Genomic DNA, 18,803 nt, shown 5'->3' on the forward strand with positions numbered 1-18,803 from the left:
TATCATTGTCTGACTTTCTCTTTTGAGTCTTGAATTTGAACTCTCTTGAGACTTGAAGAAAACACACATATCTAGTGATTTAATTTGTGTCTCCGCCAGAGAATCTGGAAGAGCAGAATGAAACCATGTTGTTTCCATCCTCCGGTGACACACGGAGAGGCAGGGTCAGCATGTGACGGGGGTCTTTCTTAGCCACTGGACTAGTCACTCATTTCCTATCTCTGCCTTAAATTCAACTAATTTCCAAGTTTCAGAGAGACAAGTACCACAATTACTAATCTGTTCTCAGAGTCTTGAGCATCCAACACCCAGTCCGTGTGTTCTGAACAGATGAGGAAACAGATGGAAATTGTTCTGGGGAAGAGCAAAGTGACAGAGACGCCCAAGCAAAGGGACAGAAAAAAAGATTTTCACTTTGTGGTGCTCGAATCTTAAATGGTATTTTAATATAAACCCGGAGCCAGATATCGGGGTAAATGCTGAAAGATCAGAGAGACAAAGGAACAAGCCACTGCCACGTCTTACCTCACCAACTCCACGAATCCTCTGTTTGAAAGTCTCTGAGTCCTCAGCCGAAAGGGGCCTAGTTCCTGTCTCCTCACGCCTTATATACCTTTCTCTGCCCAGCCATATCACTTCCTTCCTAGTGCTGGGATTAAAGGTATGTGCCACCACTGTCTGGCCTCCATGTTTAATCTAGTGACTGGCTGTCCTTGGATCTGCAGGGAAGCTTTATTTGATACACAATGTATCACCACAGCTTGGGAGTGAGGACAGCCTGTGCTCACGTGTTCTCCACTCAGTGCTTTTTAACACATTATCCCAGCAGTTCCTTCCGGTAGAGCACTAAAAGGCAAGCTGAACTTTATAATCTCTTCCTCTGAGGGACTGGAAATGCTTTTGATCTGAGTCTTGGATATATATTATATGTTTGTAATCTTGTAAATTGCATAATTTTCTTCTTTCATGTTAGACCTCAACATAGAAAATTTTAAGTCAGGAATGAGGAGCCGGTGGTGTGCAGGCAGATGTGGTGCTGGAGTATTAGCTGAGAGTACCTCTTACAGGCAATAGGAAGTTGACTGTGACCCTGGGCAGTATCCTGAGCAAAGGAAACCTCAAAGCCTGCTCCCATAGTGACAATCTTCCTTCAACAAGGCCACACCTACTCTATCTAACAAAGCCACATCTCCTGATAGCGCCACTCCCTATGAGCTTATGGGGGCCAGTGACATTCAAACTACCACACTGGCCAACCCTTCTAGCCAATTGGTGGGCTCCAGGTAAAAGACCCTGCCACAGAAATATAAGATGGAGACAGATTGAGGAAGACATCCATTGTTGCTCTTTGGCCACTACATGCAAGCTATATGCACATGAATGCTCCACATGCACCAGTGCCATTTATCAGTCTCACATTGTCTATCAGTCACTTTTAATCCATTCCTTACAATGGACTTAGCCCTGTGTTCCACGCAAGCCAAGTGACTTTTCTCCAGGTCAGCCAAGTTCCTCCATCAGGTCCTTGAGAAGTTTATAATAGGTATCAAAAGACATCAATCATACAAGTTCAGTCTCTTCTCTTCAATTTCATCCCAATCCTTTCTGCATAATTTCTGTAGTCAGCCCACAGTACCATCGCTGGGTACTGAAGGCTTGGTGCCACTGGACCCAGGCGACAGCCGCAGTGCCGTCAGCGTCGGGTAAAGCGCTGTAACTCTTTAACTTGGGTTGTTTCTGGTTGAGAACACAAAGCTCAAGTGGAACAGTGAGAGGCTGACGGGGTGGAGGTCAGATAACACCTGCTGGGTGCTTATTAATGATTCAACAAGGGTGAGCATGTGGAGCAACCGCCGCTCCTCACAGGCAGGCGCTGCTGGTGAGCAAGATGGATGGGGCGAGCACAGAGGAGGAAGACGGCGCGTTCACCAGCATCTCGCTAACAGATGACGCAGGTAGGGAAGGTGTGCACGGATGCTCAGGCAGCTCTCTCTGACTGCTAGGTGGTTGGAAATATAACCTTTATTACCTTTATTATAACAGCGAGACATACTCATTGGAAAAGAGTTGAAAAAGTATAGTTACGAATGTCAGTTTTTAATTAAGAGCAGTTTTTCTTCTTCCTTTTAAGTTAAGTAATAGCCAAGGTTCCCAAGGCTACATTAGATGGGCTTTTAAAAAATAAATCAACAAAGAAAAATATAAAGTGTTCATTTCCTAGTTCAGGAAACATGACCTCAACGTTGTTTCTAAATCTATGGTATTGTTAATTTCCTTTGTTCATTTCTTCTCTACTTTATCAAATAGTTTTTATTATTTCTGAAAAGTGACCTAGAATATGCTCTGACTAGCTTTAAGACCTGTGTCAGAAATGTTTAGTTTTAAGCAAAGACAAACTTTGCAGAATTTAACATGGGAGAAGGGATCTCAGAACAGTCACTCATCCAGCGTCTCAGAGAAAAGAGACATTGCTGAACTGTGAATTGCTGGAGCTCTCCAGAACCACAAGTCTTCAAGTGTGCATGCGTGCGTGCGTGCGTGCGTGCATGTGTCCTTGCGCCCTTTTTTTGTGTGATGGTTTTCTAAGTCTCTATAGCACAGTCAGTATAAGAAGTCAGCAGGATTGCAGTTAAGCTGTGGGGGTTGCTGACTGTGACCAGCATGCAAGCAAAACCTGAGTACTTCACATCAATTGCTCTTTCATGCAGCCAAGCTTCTCCGCTTTCTCCCTGAATACTCAAATTCAAAATGTGTTTTTCTGATGTGCAGCCTGCCAGACAGTTACCACAGACTGCCAGTGGGCTCCGGGGGAGGCCTGCTGCAGACGGGCTGGGGTCTTGGCAATTCCAGGAGTATTTCCAGCCTTCCTAGGAGAGGAAAGGTACAATTGCAGGGCTGGAGAGGACTAGGGTGCTGCTTGCTGCCTTTTGTAGCGCTGAGGAAAGAAATCAGCGAAGGAAACAAAGGCAGAGAAGAAAGCCTGTTTCTTGGCTTCTGGAAGTCAGGGTGACAGCCATGGTGCATGCCAAGGCCTGTAGTCTCTGGTCTGGGCGACTGCTTTAAAGCCTGGACACAGCCAGGTCACACATTTCTGTGCATTGTAAAGTGGGCTGAGAGAAGGGAGACTTTCTGAAACACCCCTCTCTTTATTTACCCACTCAGCCACACCCTAATTATTATATACAAATAAAAATATTACATAAATACGTTAAAAACTTCAGATCTCTAGTGTGTTTTTATGAGAACACTTAAACCCACCCTCTCCGTAATTTGGAGTATATAATATGCTGTTATGAACTACAGTCAGCAAGATCCTCACTGGACTTCTTGAGTTATTTATCTATTACTTACATATTATTTTTTACCTTTTACCCAGCATCTCCCCTGACCTTTCTGGCTCCCAGCCTCCATTAACTCCCATTTCTGTTCTCTGTTCCAGTAAACTTGGCATCCTTGGCATCCTTAGATTCCCTCTGTAAGCAAGAGAGGGCAGCATTTGCCTTCCTGTGTCTGGCTTACTTCATTCAACACGACGACCCCTGAGCTCACCCAGCTCACCAATGGTCACAGAGCTGGTGAAATCTCCTTCCCTTTTAAGGCGGAACACTATTTCATTATTAGTGTGTGCCACCTTAATTAATCTGGCTATCAACAGGTCCTCCGACTCTCAGATCGATTCCCAGTTTCCCTTCCTGTGGCCACAGCACCAACCTTTCCGCTGTCCTTCCTAGTCCAACTCTTACTCTTCACTCTTGGTGTCTGCCCCCCGCCCCAATCCCTATTGGCTGAAGTTCAACACATTGAGTTGTTACTCAGTTGCTATTTCCTGTCTCCACCTGTCCCTTCAGTGTCATTTCCTGCCACCTTTTGTGGGCTCAGGGGGAGACAGTGTTCCCTGTACACGATTCCTATTTCACGTCTAGGTTCTGAGTGGTTCCTCTGATTGCTTGAAATAATACACCTACCTCTGTCTTCCCTGGCTAACCCCTACTTTCCTGTAAGATCTCACTCAGGCAGTGTCTCCTCCAGAAAGCCCTCCTTGAACTCCTCAGGCTGGCAACTTTCCTCTTTTCTCCTTAAGGACCTTGAATGCCCCTTATCAGTCAGTATTGCTGAGTAGCATTGTGATATCCCTGTCAACCCGCCAGGATCTTGATCCACCTGTGAGACAACCCTGAGGCATGTCTACAAGGGAGTTTCTAGATTGGGTTAACTGAAGTGGGAACCCCCACCCTAAATGTGAGTGGCAACATTCCACAGTGTGGAGTCCCAGGCTGAATAACAAGGAGAAAGCGAGCTGAGCGTGTCTCTCAGCTTCCTGATTGCCGATGCACCACCTCCTGTTCCTGCTAGGGTCCCTGCCTTCACCACGATGAAGCAAACACACCTTCTCCCTTCAGCTGCCTCTCGTCAGCTATTTGCTCATAACAATAAGAAAAGTAACCAATATAAGCATATTGTATATGCATACGATGTACATGTATATCTCACGCAATAGACTATGAGCATCTAGAAGACACAACCCGGACTTTATGCGTCTGTCCCTCAGGCACTTGATACATTCCTGCCACAAAATTCAGACTAGATTTGTGTGTGTTTCATAGAAAAAAAGTCAGGCAGGCAGCCATTCCTAAATTATTTCTGTAATTTTTTTGAGCCTCCTTCCTATACTTTTGGATCAGTTTGGCCCTGCTCTCAGGAAATATCTACTCTCACCTGCGGGCAGTGGATGGGACCTGCTTAGCTGCAGAGCTGTCATGGGGTGGTGTGGCAGGAAGGGCCTGTACTCTGGAGAAGCCAGCATTTGACTCTGCAAGGCTCTGAGCCTTTAGTGAGCATTGCCGGGCCTCAGCTCTTCAGATGCAAAGTGACCCTAAGAAAATGCCTCAGAATCCCTTTGAGGATCCAGATGACAATGGAGGTGTCTGGAATCAGCGTGTCAAGCAGCAAGTGCATTTCAGCTCCTCTGCTCCCACTTCAGGGAGCTCCCAGCAAAGTCCCGTAGTTCTCATGGTAACCACGGTGTGGAGTGGACTCTGTACTGTAAACCTGGACTGCCTCCTGACTGGTCCTGATAAATAGGCTTGGGGAGGGACAGGGAAGGTGGACATGCACAAGAGCACAGTTATTTCCTCACAGTGAAGTCCCCTTCCTCTCTGTCACCCCCAGTGTCCTTCCACTGTGCCTCCCTTTACGCCTCAGCCTGCTTTCTGACTCTGCTTTCTGAAGCTCTCCTGAATCATAGTCAAAGCTGCTTTCGGTATCAGCCAGTTAGCCCCCACTGCCAGGTTGTACTGTGCTTCTCAGACAAGTGACACAATGGTTATGCGTTTTGTATTCGGTACCACTTCCTCCCACCATGCAGGAGTTGCTGCAGCCCCTCACGGCTGCTCAGGATGGCCGGGTTTGAAAAGCTTTCAGAAGGCCCTCTGCTGTCTCCTTGGCCAAGCAGATGAAACATTAATTAACGTTCCAAGGACAAGGTGGCAAGGGCCTGGGTTCCTTTTCCTCTCATCCATCCTTTTAATATGAGCTAAAGAGGGAAACAGATTTGTGGCTGCCCAGCCTAGGGAAGTCCTGAGCCCCAACAAGAGTCCTGCTCATGCAGAGGCCCTGCTCATGCAGAGACCCTGCTCATGCAGAGGCCCTGCTCATGCAGAGGCCCTGCTCATGCAGAGGAGGCCCTGCTCATGCAGACAAGAGGCCCTGCTCATGCAGACAAGAGGCCCTGCTCATGCAGAGGCCCTGAACATGCAGAGGCCTGCTCATGCAGAGGCCCTGAACATGCAGAGTCCTGTTCATGCAGAGGCCCTGCTCATGCAGAGACCCTGCTCATGCAGAGACCCTGCTCATGCAGAGACCCTGCTCATGCAGAGGCCTGCTCATGCAGAGACCTGCTCATGAAGAGGCCCTGCTTCTTTCCCGGTGCTAAAGGGAGGCAGCATTTGCAGCTGGCATCTCACTCCCATGTCTGCTGTGTGGCTGTAAACAGCTTTGCCGGGTTACAGTGGACACCCTGGGAGTCCACTATGCTGAGGAGAGTTCTGGAGTGGACATATTACTGGACAGGTTCTTAGGATGTGGAGAATGTCATCCATGTGTAGACACGTGCACACTGGTGTGTGGCAGGGTGGGAGGCTGGCCAGAATTAGCGGTAATCCCTGTGTTGTGTCTGTTTACACCCCCTAGTGAATTTGGTCATGAGCAGTAACTGTTTGTATTTATTTTACATACCAACCAGTTTCCCCTCCCTCCTCTCATCCCATTCCCTCCCCCCCCCCACACCTCCTTTCTACCCCCCTCTCCCCATCTACTCCTCAGAAAGGGTCCAGAAAGGCCTCCTATGGGAGTCAACACAGGCGGGCATCTCAAGTTGAGACAGGACCAAGCTCCTCCCCCTGCCTCACGGCTGAGCAAGGTGTCCCATCATAGGGAATAGATGAACAGTAACTTAAAAGATTATTCAGGGAGATGGGGAGATGGCTCTGTCAATAAAGTGATTGCCACATGTGCAGTGGTTAGGTTTTGGTCAACTTGCCACAACTAGAATCACCTGAGAAGAGGGGACCTCAATTGAGGGACTGCCTCCATCAGGTTGGTCTTTGGGCAAGTCTGCAGGAACATTTTTCTTGACTAATGATTGATGTGGGAGGGTTCAGACCACTGTGGGTGGTGCTCCCCTTAGGTGGTGGGTTGGTGCTCCCCTTGGGTGGGTCAGCAAGCTGTGCAATCCATGGAGAACACATCAGCAAGCAGCATTCTTCTGCATTGTGGTTTCTGCTTCAAGTTCCTTCCTTGAGTTCCTGCCCTGACTCCCCTCAACGATAGACTGTGAAGTGGAAATGTAAGCCAAATAAACCCCCCTTTGAATTGCTTTTGCTCAGTGCTTTATCACAGTAACAGAAAATAACCAATACACTATGCAAATATGAGGATCTGAATTCTGATCCCGTGCAGTGATGTAACAAACCCAGCCATGGGTCTGGCATGGTAGTGTAGCCCTAATCCCAGCTCTCAGAAGGCAGCGGCAGGCAGATCTCAGTGAGTTTAAGGCCAGTCTGGTCTACAGAGTGAGTTCCTGGGCTACATAGTGAGACTGTCTCAAAGGAAAAAAAAAAAAAGTCAGACAAGGCAAAGCAGCATGTGTCTGTAGCCCCAGAGCTGGAGAAACAGAAACAGTATGGTTCTTGGGGCTTGCTGGCCAGCTAGTTCTACCTAATCAGTGGTTTTCAGCTTGAGTGAGAGGTCCTGCCTCGAAACATAATGTGGACAGTGATGTCAGTGTTAGGGTCCTGGAGAAGTTCCACAAAAGACCATCATCCCAGCAAGAGTGTTTATTATCTCAAGAAAGCTTCCAGCATGCTGGGGCTGGCCATCCCACACAAAGGCAACCTATAACCCAAGAAGAATTCACCAGGCTCCTTTTAAGCATAGCCAAGGGGAGTTCCTAGGGCAGTTAGGTCATTTTAGATGTGATTGGCTTAAGCAAGTGGCAATCATATTAATATATTCTAATTGGCTAGGGCTAGTCAGGGACTGGTTAGGGCTACAGTTTTTCCATTTTTTTGGCATGGTGTGTTGTGTCGTATGCCATGTATGGAGATATCCAGATACCTTAAGGGTGTCAGAAAGACCATCTGTTCTATGGGGGGAAATGCTCTCTTCCTCAAAAACAAATGAGTATATTCATCACACCTAGCATGGCAGAAAGTCTCAGCATGCTCAACTGGCATCTGAGTCCCTCTGAGTATGAATGGTGACATCACCATAAGTGAGACGTCTGTCCCTCCAAGCTGAAGATAATATGGATGGTGGCATTAGGAATTCCTCCCAGGTGTGGGGAAAACATGTCTTAGAGACTCAGCACAAGGCATTTAAGAAGGGGTTAGCTGACTGCCAGCAGCGCTGAGGATGCCCAGCTCAGGGTCTCTGATGCATCACTATGCGACGTTACATCCTCTCTCTGCAGAAATCTCTTCAATCATAGAAGTCATACTGAAACAAATGAGCTACACAATTAAAAAAATCAGCTAAACAAACAAGCTTAAGGAATGGACTGCTGTGGCAACATCTAAATATGTTTATATATTTTAGATATTAGCCCTTTATTGGATGTAAAGTTGGTAAAAAGTCTTTTCCAATTCTGTAGGCTGTCACCTTGTCCGAATGGTAGTTTCCTTTACTGTACAGAAGATTTTCAGTTTCATGAGATCCCATTATTAATTCTTGTTCTTATTGACTGCTATACAATACTTTAAAAAAAATCAAAACTAATTTATGGGAGCAAGGAATCGATCCTAACCTGCAGGCTGACATTGAGAAGCGTTTGAAGCACCAATACTTGCCATCTGAGATTAAAGGTGTGCACCACCACTGCCTGGCACCTCTTTAATTTTTTTTTTGTGATATATATTTTTTATTTTACAATATCATTCAGTTCTACATATCAGCCATGGGTTCCCCTATTCTCCCCCCTCCCACGCACTCCCCTTACCCCCAGCCCACCCTCCATTCCCACCTCCTCCAGGACAAGTCCTCCCCCGAGGACTGTGATCAACTTGGTAGACTCAGTCCAGGGAGGTCCAGTCCCTTCCTCCCAGACTAAGCCAAGTGTCCCTGCATAAGTTCCAGGTTTCAGACAGCCAACTCATGCAATGAGCACAGGACTTGGTCCCACTGCCTAGATGCCTCCCAAACTGATCAAGCCAATCAACTGTCTCACCTATTCAGAGGGCCTGATCCAGCTGGGAGCCCCTCAGCCTTTGGTTCATAGTTCATGTGTTTCCATTCATTTGGCTATTTTTTTTCAATAATTGAGTAAAACTGAAATTTATTATATGCCACAGTCGTCCTAGGGACCTCCATGCTATATATATAGCCTCCATGGTTCTATGGGTTGTGGTCTGATTGTTCTTTATTTTATATCTAGAATCCACCAATGAGTGAGTACATACCATAACTGTCTTTCTGGGTTTGGGTTACCTCACTCAGGATGATTTTTTCTAGTTCCATCCATTTGCCTGCAAATTTCATGCTTTCATTGTTTTTCTCTGCTGAGTAGTACTCCATTGTGTATATGTACCACATTTAATTCATCCATTCTTCCATTGATGGGCATCTAGGTTGTTTCCAGGTTCTGGCTATTACAAATAGTGCTGCTATGAACATAGCTGAGCATGTATCTTTATGGTATAAATCAGCATTCCTTGGGTAGATGCCCAAGAGTGGGATGGCTGGGTCTTGAGGTAGTTCGATTCCTAATTTTCTGAGAAACCGCTATACTGATTTCCACAGTGGTTGTACAAGTTTACATTCCCACCAACAGTGGAGGAGTGTTCCCTTTGCTCCACATCCTCTCCAACATTGGTTGTCATTGGTGTTTTTGATCGTAGCCATTCTAACAGGTGTAAGGTGGTATCTCAGAGTCGTTTCGATTTGCATTTCTCTGATGATTAAGGATGTTGAGCATTTCTTTAAATGTCTTTCAGCCATTTGTAGTTCTTGTTTTGTGAATTCTCTGTTTAGCTCTTTAGCCCATTTTTTAATTGGACTGTTCAGTGCTTTGATGTCTAGTTTCTTGAGTTCTTTATATATTGTGGAGATCAATCCTCTGTCAGATGTGGGTTTGGTGAAGATCTTTTCCCAATCTGTTGGCTGTCTTTTTGTCTTATTGACTGTGTCTTTTGCCCTGCAAAAGCTTCTCAGTTTCGAGAGGTCCCATTTATTAATGGTTGTGCTCAGGGTCTGTGCTGTCAGTGTTTTATTTAGGAAATGGTCTCCGGTGCCAATGCGTTCAAGAGTGCTTCCTATTTTCTTTTCTATTAAGTTTAGTGTAACTGGATTTATGTTTAGGTCTTTGATCCACTTGGACTTGAGTTTTGTGCATGGTGACAGATATGGATCTATTTGTAATCTTTTACATATTGACATCCAGTTATGCCAGCACCATTTGTTGAAGATACTTTCTTTGTTCCATTGTATAGTTTTGGCTCCTTTGTCAAAAACCAGGTGTTCATATGTGCATGGATTAATGTCAGGGTCTTCAATTCGATTCCATTGGTCCGTATGTCGGTTTTTATACCAGTACCAAGCTGTTTTTATTATTATAGCTCTATAGTAGAGTTTGAGGTCCGGGATGGTGATGCCTCCAAGGGTTGCTTTATCATATAGGATTCTTTTAGCTATCCTGGGTCTTTTGTTTTTCCATATAAAGTTGAGTATTTTTCTTTCCAAGTCTGTGAAGAATTGTGTTGGGATTTAGATGGGGATTGCATTGAATCTGTAGATTGCTTTTGGTAAGATTGCCATTTTTACTATGTTAATCCTACCTATCCATGAGCATGGTAGATCCTTCCATTTTCTGATATCTTCTTCAATTTCTTTCTTTAGAGATTTAAAGTTCTTGTCAAAAAGGTCTTTCACTTGTTTAGTTAGTGTTATCCCAAGGTATTTTATATTATTTGTGGCTATTGTAAAGGGTGATGTTTCTCTGACTTCTTTCTCAGCCCTTTTATCATTTGTGTATAGGAGGGCTACTGATTTTTTTGAGTTGATCTTGTATCCTGCCACTTTACTGAAGGAGTTTATCAGCTGTAGGAGTTCCCTGGTAGAGTTTTTGGGGTCACTTATGTATACTATCATATCATCTGCAAATAGTGAAAGTTTGACTTCTTCCTTGCCAATTTGTATCCCTTTGATCTCCTTTTGTTGTCTTATTGCTCTAGCTAGAACTTCTAGTACTATATTGAATAAATATGGGGAGAGTGGACAGCCTTGTCTTGTTCCTGAATTTAGTGGTATCGCTTTGAGTTTCTCTCCATTTAATTTGATGTTTGCTGTTGGCTTGCTTATAGATGTAACCAACCGTCTTATTAAATAAGAAACACAGAAACAATGTAAAAGAGAAAGCCGAGAGGTCAGAGCTCAGAGCTAAAATCTCACCCTTCCTCCTTCTGTCCCAGCTTCGCGAAAAGAGACCTACTTCCTGTCGGTTCGTTTTTTTATAGTATGTTGTTCTGCCTTCTCATTGGTTGTAAACCCAAACACATGACTGCCTCGTCACTGTCTGAATGTACAGCCCCCTAGGTCTTAAAGGCATATGTACCCAATGCTGACTGTATCCCTGAACACACAGAGATCTTATGGGATTAAAGGCGTGTGCCATCACCGCCACACTCTTGCTATGGCTCTAATAGCTCTGACCCTGAACACACAGATATCTATGGGATTAAAGGCGTGTGCCACCACCGCCACACTCTTGCTATGGCTCTAATAGCTCTGACCCCCAGACAACTTTATTTATTAACATACAATCAAAATAATATTTCAGTACAATTAGATTACCACCACACTTGCTATAAATTGCTTTTATTATGTTTAAAAATGTTCCTTGTATTCCTAATCTTTCTAAGACCTTTATCATGAAGGGGTGTTGGATTTTGTCAAAGGCTTTTTCAGCATCTAAGGAGATGATCATGTGGTTTTTTTCTTTCAGTTTGTTTATATGGTGTATTACATTGACTGATTTCCGTATGTTGAACCATCCTTGCATCCCTGGGATGAATCCTACTTGGTCGTGGTGGATGATTGTTTTGATGTATTCTTGGATTCGGTTTGCCAATATTTTGTTGAGTATTTTTGCATCAATGTTCATGAGGGAGATTGGTCTGTAGTTCTCTTTCTTTGTTGCATCTTTGTGTGGTTTGGGTATCAGGGTAATTGTAGCCTCATAAAAAGAGTTTGGTAGTGTTCCTTCTGTTTCTATTGTGTGGAACACTTTGAAGAGGATTGGTATTAGTTCTTCTTTGAAAGTCTGGTAGAATTCTGCACTGAAACCATCTGGTCCTGGGCTTTTTTTGGTTGGGAGACTTTTGATGACTGTTTCTATTTCTTTAGGGGTTATTGGTCTATTTAAATGGTTTATCTGGTCTTGATTTAATTTTGGTATGTGGTATTTATCCAGAAAATTGTCCATTTCTTCCTGGTTTTCCATTTTTGTGGAGTACAGGTTTTTGAAGTATGATCTGATGATTCTCTGGATTTCCTCATTGTCTGTTGTTATGTCTCCCTTTTCATTTCTGATTTTGTGAATTTGGGTGCTCTCTCTTTGCCTTTTGGTTAATTTGGCTAGTGGTTTGTCTATCTTGTTGATTTTTTCAAAGAACCAACTCTTTGTTTCATTGATTTTTTGTATTGTTCTCTTGTTTTCTATTTCGTTGATTTCAGCCCTCAATTTGATTATTTCCTGGCGTCTATTTCTCCTGGGTGAGTTGGTTTCCTTTTGTTCTAGAGCTTTCAGTTGTGCTGTTAATTCATTGGTATGGGATTGCTCCATCTTCTTTATGTGTGCATTTAGAGCTATGAATTTTCCTCTTAGCACTGCTTTCATAGTGTCCCATAAGTTTGGGTATGTTGTACTTTCATTTTCATTGAATTCTAGGAACTCTTTAATTTCTGTTTTTATTTCTTCCTTGACCCATTGATGTTTCAGGTGGGCATTGTTCAGTTTCCATGAGTTTGTGGGTTTTCTATAATTTTTGTTGTTATTGAGTTCTAACTTTAAGGCATGGTGGTCTGATAAGATACAGGAGGTTATTCCAATTTTTTTGTATCTGTTGAGATTTGTTTTGTGGCCAAGCATGTGGTCAATTTTTGAGAAGGTTCCATGGGGTGCTGAGAAGAAGGTATATTCTTTTGTGTTAGGATGGAATATTCTGTAGATATCTATTAGGTCCATTTCAGTCATAACATCTGTTAGGTCCTTTATTTCTTTGTTAAGTTTCAGTCTGGTAGATCTATCTTTTGGTGAGAGTGGTGTGTTAAAATCTCCCACTACTAATGTGTGGGGTTTGATGTGCGTTTTAAACTTTAGTAGTGTTTCTTTTATGAATGTGGGTGCTTTTGTATTTGGAGCATAAATGTTTAGAATCGAGACTTCATCTTGGTGGATTTTTCCCGTGATGAATATGTAATGTCCATCCTGGTCTCTTTTGATTGATTTTAGTTTGAAGTCTATTTTATTAGATATTAGGATAGCTACACCAGTTTGTTTCTTAGGTCCATTTGCTTGGAAAACCTTTTCCGAGCCCTTTACTCGGAGGTAGTGTCTGTCTTTGGAGTTAAGGTGTGTTTCTTGTATGCAGCATATGGATGGGTCCTGTTTTCTTATCCATTCTGTTAGCCTGTGTCTTTTTATAGGTGAGTTGAGACCATTGATATTGATGGATATTAATGACCAGTGATTGTTAATTCCTGTTTTTTTTTGGTTGTGTTGTGTTGTCCTTCTGTGGTGTATGTTGGTGTAGGATTATCTATTGCTTGATTTTTCATGGATGTGTTTAACTTCTTTGGGTTGAATTTTCCCTTCTAGTGCTTTCTGTAGGGCTGGGTTTGTAGACAGGTATTGATTAAATCTGGTTTTATCCTGGAATATTTTCTTTACTCCGCCTATGGTGATTGAGAGTTTTGCTGGGTATAATAGTCTGGGTTGGCATCCGTGGTCTCTTAGTGTCTGCATGAGGTTTGTCCATGATCTTCTAGCTTTCATAGTCTCTATTGAGTAGTCTGGTGTTATTCTGATGGGTTTGCCTTTATATGTTACTTGGTCCTTTTCTTTTGCAGCTCTTAATATTTTTTCTTTATTCTGTGTGTTTAGTGTTTTGATTATTATGTGGTGAGAGGACTTTTTTTTGGATCCAGCCTATTCGGTGTTCTGTAAGCTTCTTGTATCTTCATAGGTATTTCTTTCTTTAGGTTGGGAAAGTTTTCTTCTATGATTTTGTTGAATATATTTTCTGTGCCTTTGAGTTGGTATTCTTCTCCTTCTTCTATCCCTATTATTCTTAGGTTTGGTCTTTTCATGGTCTCCCAAATTTCCTGGACATTTTGTGTTACCACTTTTTTGTCTTTATTGTTTTCTTTGACTGACGAATCTATTTTCTCTATCGTGTCTTCAGCGTCAGAGATTCTCTGTTCCATCTCTTGCAGTCGGTTGGTTATGCTTGTTTCTGTAGTTCCTGTTCGTTTAGTCAGGATTTCTATTTCCAGCATTCCCTCAGCATGTGTTTTCTTTATTGTCTCAAATTCATTTTTCAGATCTTGGAATGTTTCTTTCATCTGTTTAATTGCTTTTTCTTGGCTTGATTTGATTTCTTCCCATTTTTTGTTCATTTTTTCTTCCATTTCTTTAAGGGAGTTTTTTATTTCCTCTTTAATGGAGTTTTTCATTTCCTCTTTAAGGGAAGTTTTTATTTCCTCTTTAAGGGAGTTTTTTATTTCCTCTTTAAGGAAAGTTTTTATTTCCTCTTTAAGGTAGTTTTTCATTTCCTCTTTAAGGAAAGTTTTTATTTCCTCATTGAGGGAATGTTTTATTTCTTCTTTAAGGGCCTCTATCATCTTCTTAAAGTCATTTTTAGGCTTGATTTCTTCTGTTTCTTCTGTCATGGTATGTTTAGGTCTTGCAGGTGTAGAATCACTAGGTTCTGATGTTGCCATATAGGTCTTTATGTTGTTGCTTGTATTTTTGCACTGGCATCTACTCATCTCTTCCTCTGTGCGGTGCAGGTGGTGTCTGTGTCTGAGAGTCCCTCTCTTGTTCTAATTTTTAGTCTTGGTTTAGTTGGGGTTCTTGGTTAAATTGGTGCTATTGGGCTATTTCTTCAGGGGCAGCTGATTTCGATCGGTGAATTATATACTTATGATTCTGGTGATCTGGTTTGGTGTCTGGGTAGCACCTTCTTCTGTGTTCCCAGGTCATGTTTTGTTCATTTGTCAACTCCTCAGCTGATCTTGTTTCTTCAGACTTTAAACTGTAGGCATCTGAATCCTCTCCCAGATGGGTTTCAGCTGAGCAGGGTAGTCTCACCAACACCTCCAAGTTGTTGGGTTTCACAGGATCAGCAGCTGGGCCCTGGGTTGTCCTCAGAAGGAGTGTTCAGATTCGTTCTGGTTCTGACCCACGGAGATAGCTTCTCCCCAGATGTTGGGTTTAGGGGCGTCCCTGTTCCAAGCTGTGTCTGCTTGTCTCCGTCCCTGGGCCTGTCTACCTTTGTGGTCCGCTGCCGGGCCTGTATGTCCCTGTCAGCTGCTGCTGGGTCTGTCTGCCTCTGGGGGCCGCCACCGGGCCTGAATGTCTCTGCAGGCTGCCGCCGGGACTGAATGTCCCTGTAGGCCGCTGCTGCCGGGCCTGTTTACCTCAGCGGGGCGCCGCTGGGCCCGTCTACCTCCACGGGCCGCTGCCACAGGCCTACCTGTGTCTACTTGTCTCCGCCGCCGCCGGTCCCGGCGACGCCACCGCCGCCACTGCCTCCGCTCTCTACCTCTTTAATTTTTTAAATGTGATTTTCATGTATATAATAATGTTTTATAATTTTAAGACAGTATTTTGAAGAAGTGTGTAGTGATTCTAACCCCACTGTCCTGAACTATTCAGATCTTTTATTTGCATCTCTGTAGGTTAGCCTCCAGGTTTCTCTCTGGCAAGGAGAAGGCAGGGTGGTAAACAGGACCAGTCCAGTAGTCCTTTATTCAGGCACTCACTTAACAGATATTTAATAAGCTTCCTTTGTACCAGGCCCTTGAGAACAGCAGGTAAATTTAGGATATCTGGTTTGAGCCTCAGGCCTAGAGTGGAGGAAGAAGGTTGGGTGGCTGGACTGCCCACAGTGTCATCTTAATTCCCCTCAGAAATTAGGGGGTTACAACCCAACGCTGTCACATGGTAAAGTCTGAAGAAGAAAGATTCAGTTAGAGTCACAGTTCAGAGATCTCCATCTACTGTCAGCTGCCTCCATTGCTTTTGGGCCTGTGGCAAAGCGGAGCCACCAGGTCAGTGCTCACCACGTTGTTGTGGAAGCAGCTGGCAAGACAAGCGGACATCCGTCAGAGCTCAACCCCAGTGGCCCAATTGTCCCAGTCAGGTGCCTGTCCTAAGACTGCCTTCAAGTTTAGAACCCTAACGGCCTAATCTAATGATGACGTCAGAGCCCTCATGACTTGATCACTGTTTATTGATTGGATCTGCCAGCTGGGGACCAAGCCTTCAGCACAAGAGCCTTTCAGGGGAACACTACATACAAACCATTACAACATGGATCAAAAACAGGACTCTTGTCAAGATTATGACTTTAACATCTTCATATCAGATACTGTGACTCGGAGAAAGTTGTGGTGTAGAAGTGAGTTGTCATTTTGCTTGCTTTCCCTAGACCTTCTTCTACATGTTTTAACACATACTATTTATTTTTATGTGCGTGTGCACATGTACAAGTCTGTGTGTGTGTGTGTGTGTGTGTGTGTGTGTGTGTGTGCACATGTGGCACATGTGTGGAGGACAGAGTAAAACTTTTGGAAGTCACTTCTCCCACCATGTGGGTCTCCCAGGATTGAACTCAGGGCATTGGACCTGATGGCCATGTCTCAGGCTTGGCCTGCATTTCTTTTAAGGACAGTATTTCACCCCGTTTGGTCTCCCCCTGATGGAGACTGGTGAGTAAAGCACTGTAAGTGTGGAAACTGCCTCAGCCCCACCCCTCATTCCGCAGAGGACTGGCCACTCTCCTTGGCTTTTGCCGAGCCCCTTAGACTCTCTCAGCTGCTCTCTGGGGCCTTGTCTCCACATCCTCTCTCCACTCCCGCCATGGGCCCTCAGCCCTCCTCTTAGGGGATTTCATACCTGTTGGGGTTTGGATGTGAAATTGCTTCCTCAGGCTCGTGTGTTCGAACCCTTGGTCTCCAGCTGCGGTGCTGTTTTGGACCATTGTGCAACCGTTAAGAGGTGGGTCCTGGCTGGAAGTGGCTCAGGATCACTAAGGCTGGGTCTGGGGGTTTCATAGTCTAGCCCCACTCCCTGTTCACTCTCTAAGGATATAATGGGATCAGCTGCCTCACCCGCCTCACCTTGATGGGCTTCCCCTTGAACTGAAAGCTGAAATAAACTCTTGTTATCATAAGTTGTTTCTTATCAAGTATGTGGTCATAGCAGAGGGAAAAGGAATGAGTATAACTCCTGACCCCACCATTCTGTCTGTCAGGCATGCTTGCTGAACACATCCTAAGACAGTGGTTCTCAGCCTTCCCAATGCTGCAACCTTCAGTACAGCTCCTCCTGTTGTGGTGACCCCCAACCATAACATTATTTCTAACTACTTCATAACTGTTATTTTGCTAGTGTTATGAATCATAATGTAAATATCTGACATGTAGGATATCTGTCGAGACCACAGGTATCCTAAAGTATTGATGGTATCTGGTCTAAGGGATAAGGGAACACTTGACTAATCTGAGAGCAGTCATTTTGAGAGAGAGTTTTAACTTTATTTTTTTTTAAAGTGCTGGCTTAAATCATGGCAACTAAATCCTTTAGGCAGTTACATCACTCTGTGAGTAATGTTTCCATCGCCCAACCTTTGGTTACGGGCTATGCCTTTCCCGGGAAAGTCACTGAGTAAGATAATACTTACAAGGGCTGGAGCTGAAGTCCTTGGGAGCAAATCCTGCTTCAGCTAGCTGTGGAGACTAATGTTGGGAAGTTACTCAACCCTTCCAAACGTCAGTTCCCCCAACCAGTTGACAACAAATTGCATGGCATGCTTCACCCCCAGCGGCCTCCAGTCCCTCTCCAGCACAGGTGCGAAGTAAGCCCTTCAGTGGGATCAGCGGGAGGCAATGGTGTCAGCCCTCTTGTGGAGCCAAGGAGGGTTCTGGTTACACAGCACCCTCTGGCAATGACCAAGTCACTCGAATCTTTTCCTGTCTTTGCGATTTGTCTGGTGAAAGCTGGTTGAAAAGGATATGATGGCTATGCACAAAACCCGCTTTAGAAGCTGCATGAAGCCCCTTCCCCCCCCCCCTTAAAGTGATGAGCCCATCTTAGGAGGGATGACATACTCATTTCACTTACAGTGTCTGCTCATCCAGACCACTGCGATTTCTTATATTAACAGCTATTATTGCCTACGATTAGATCAACAGATTATGCTAGTGTTTGAGAGAGGTACTTTATTCTGCATTTTCATTTGGTATACTTACAGAACGAGAGAAATTTCCTTAATAAATAAACCTTTTTTGTCCTGAATACCACTTTCGTGTAGCAACATACTACTGTATGTATAATAGCATGGGTTCCCATACTGATATAAAGCAACACCATTGTTAATGGTGTTCTGAGATCTGGGAGCTGGTTAGCTGGCCATTCCCTTGTGGGTCTCTTGGATGCCTGGAGTCCTGGCTATAGTCATCTGAAGCTAGATGGGCATCCATGATGGCCTATATACAGCCAGGATTGGATGCTGATGTTGCCTGATTGTTGAGCTGTCAATCAGAGCCCCCAAATATGGCCTTTTCAGGACAATGGCCTCTGGGCAGTTCTTTCTTCTTGGTTATGAGTTTCCCCCAGAGCAAGTCCATGGGAGGAAGTAACCCAAACCTGTTCAGATTCAAAGGGGAAGGAATACAGGCCACAATGCTTGGGAGGTCCAAGGAGTTTACTGTCCATTTATTTAGTTGGTTGGTCCTCTGGACATGCTGAAAAGGCTGTTTACATCCTTCCAAATTCGAATACACTTGGCCTCTTCAAACACCCTCCTTTTGAAGTCTCTGCTACTGTGATGTCACGTGCAGGCTCAAGAGGGGGTCATGGGTGCAGACCCACAGGCGTACACAGTCCTTCCGGCTCAGTCCAGAAGAATGCCAGTCTGTCTGCCAGAGGCTATGTGAGTTAGGGAAACAGATTTGTGCTCTATTCCCACATACAATGGTCACCAGGGAAGGACAGTGGCAATGTGTTAAGTAAGGTCATTTCTCTT

General features: G+C 44.3%; 1 protein-coding gene across 1 annotated transcript in view; it reads left to right on the forward strand.

The window, feature by feature from the left end:
* Positions 1–1,843: 1,843 nt before the first annotated feature.
* The window catches only part of Scoc (short coiled-coil protein), a 32,866-nt gene continuing 15,906 nt past the window's right edge, over positions 1,844–18,803 (forward strand). The window contains exon 1 of the mRNA XM_076571919.1: positions 1,844–1,955. Coding sequence (XP_076428034.1) covers positions 1,889–1,955 — 67 coding nt within the window. The 5' untranslated portion in view covers positions 1,844–1,888. The remainder of the gene's footprint in view (positions 1,956–18,803) is intronic.

The sequence above is a fragment of the Peromyscus maniculatus genome, chromosome 5 (assembly GCF_049852395.1).
Source record: "Peromyscus maniculatus bairdii isolate BWxNUB_F1_BW_parent chromosome 5, HU_Pman_BW_mat_3.1, whole genome shotgun sequence".
In the NCBI taxonomy this organism is placed as follows: Eukaryota; Metazoa; Chordata; class Mammalia; order Rodentia; family Cricetidae; genus Peromyscus; species Peromyscus maniculatus.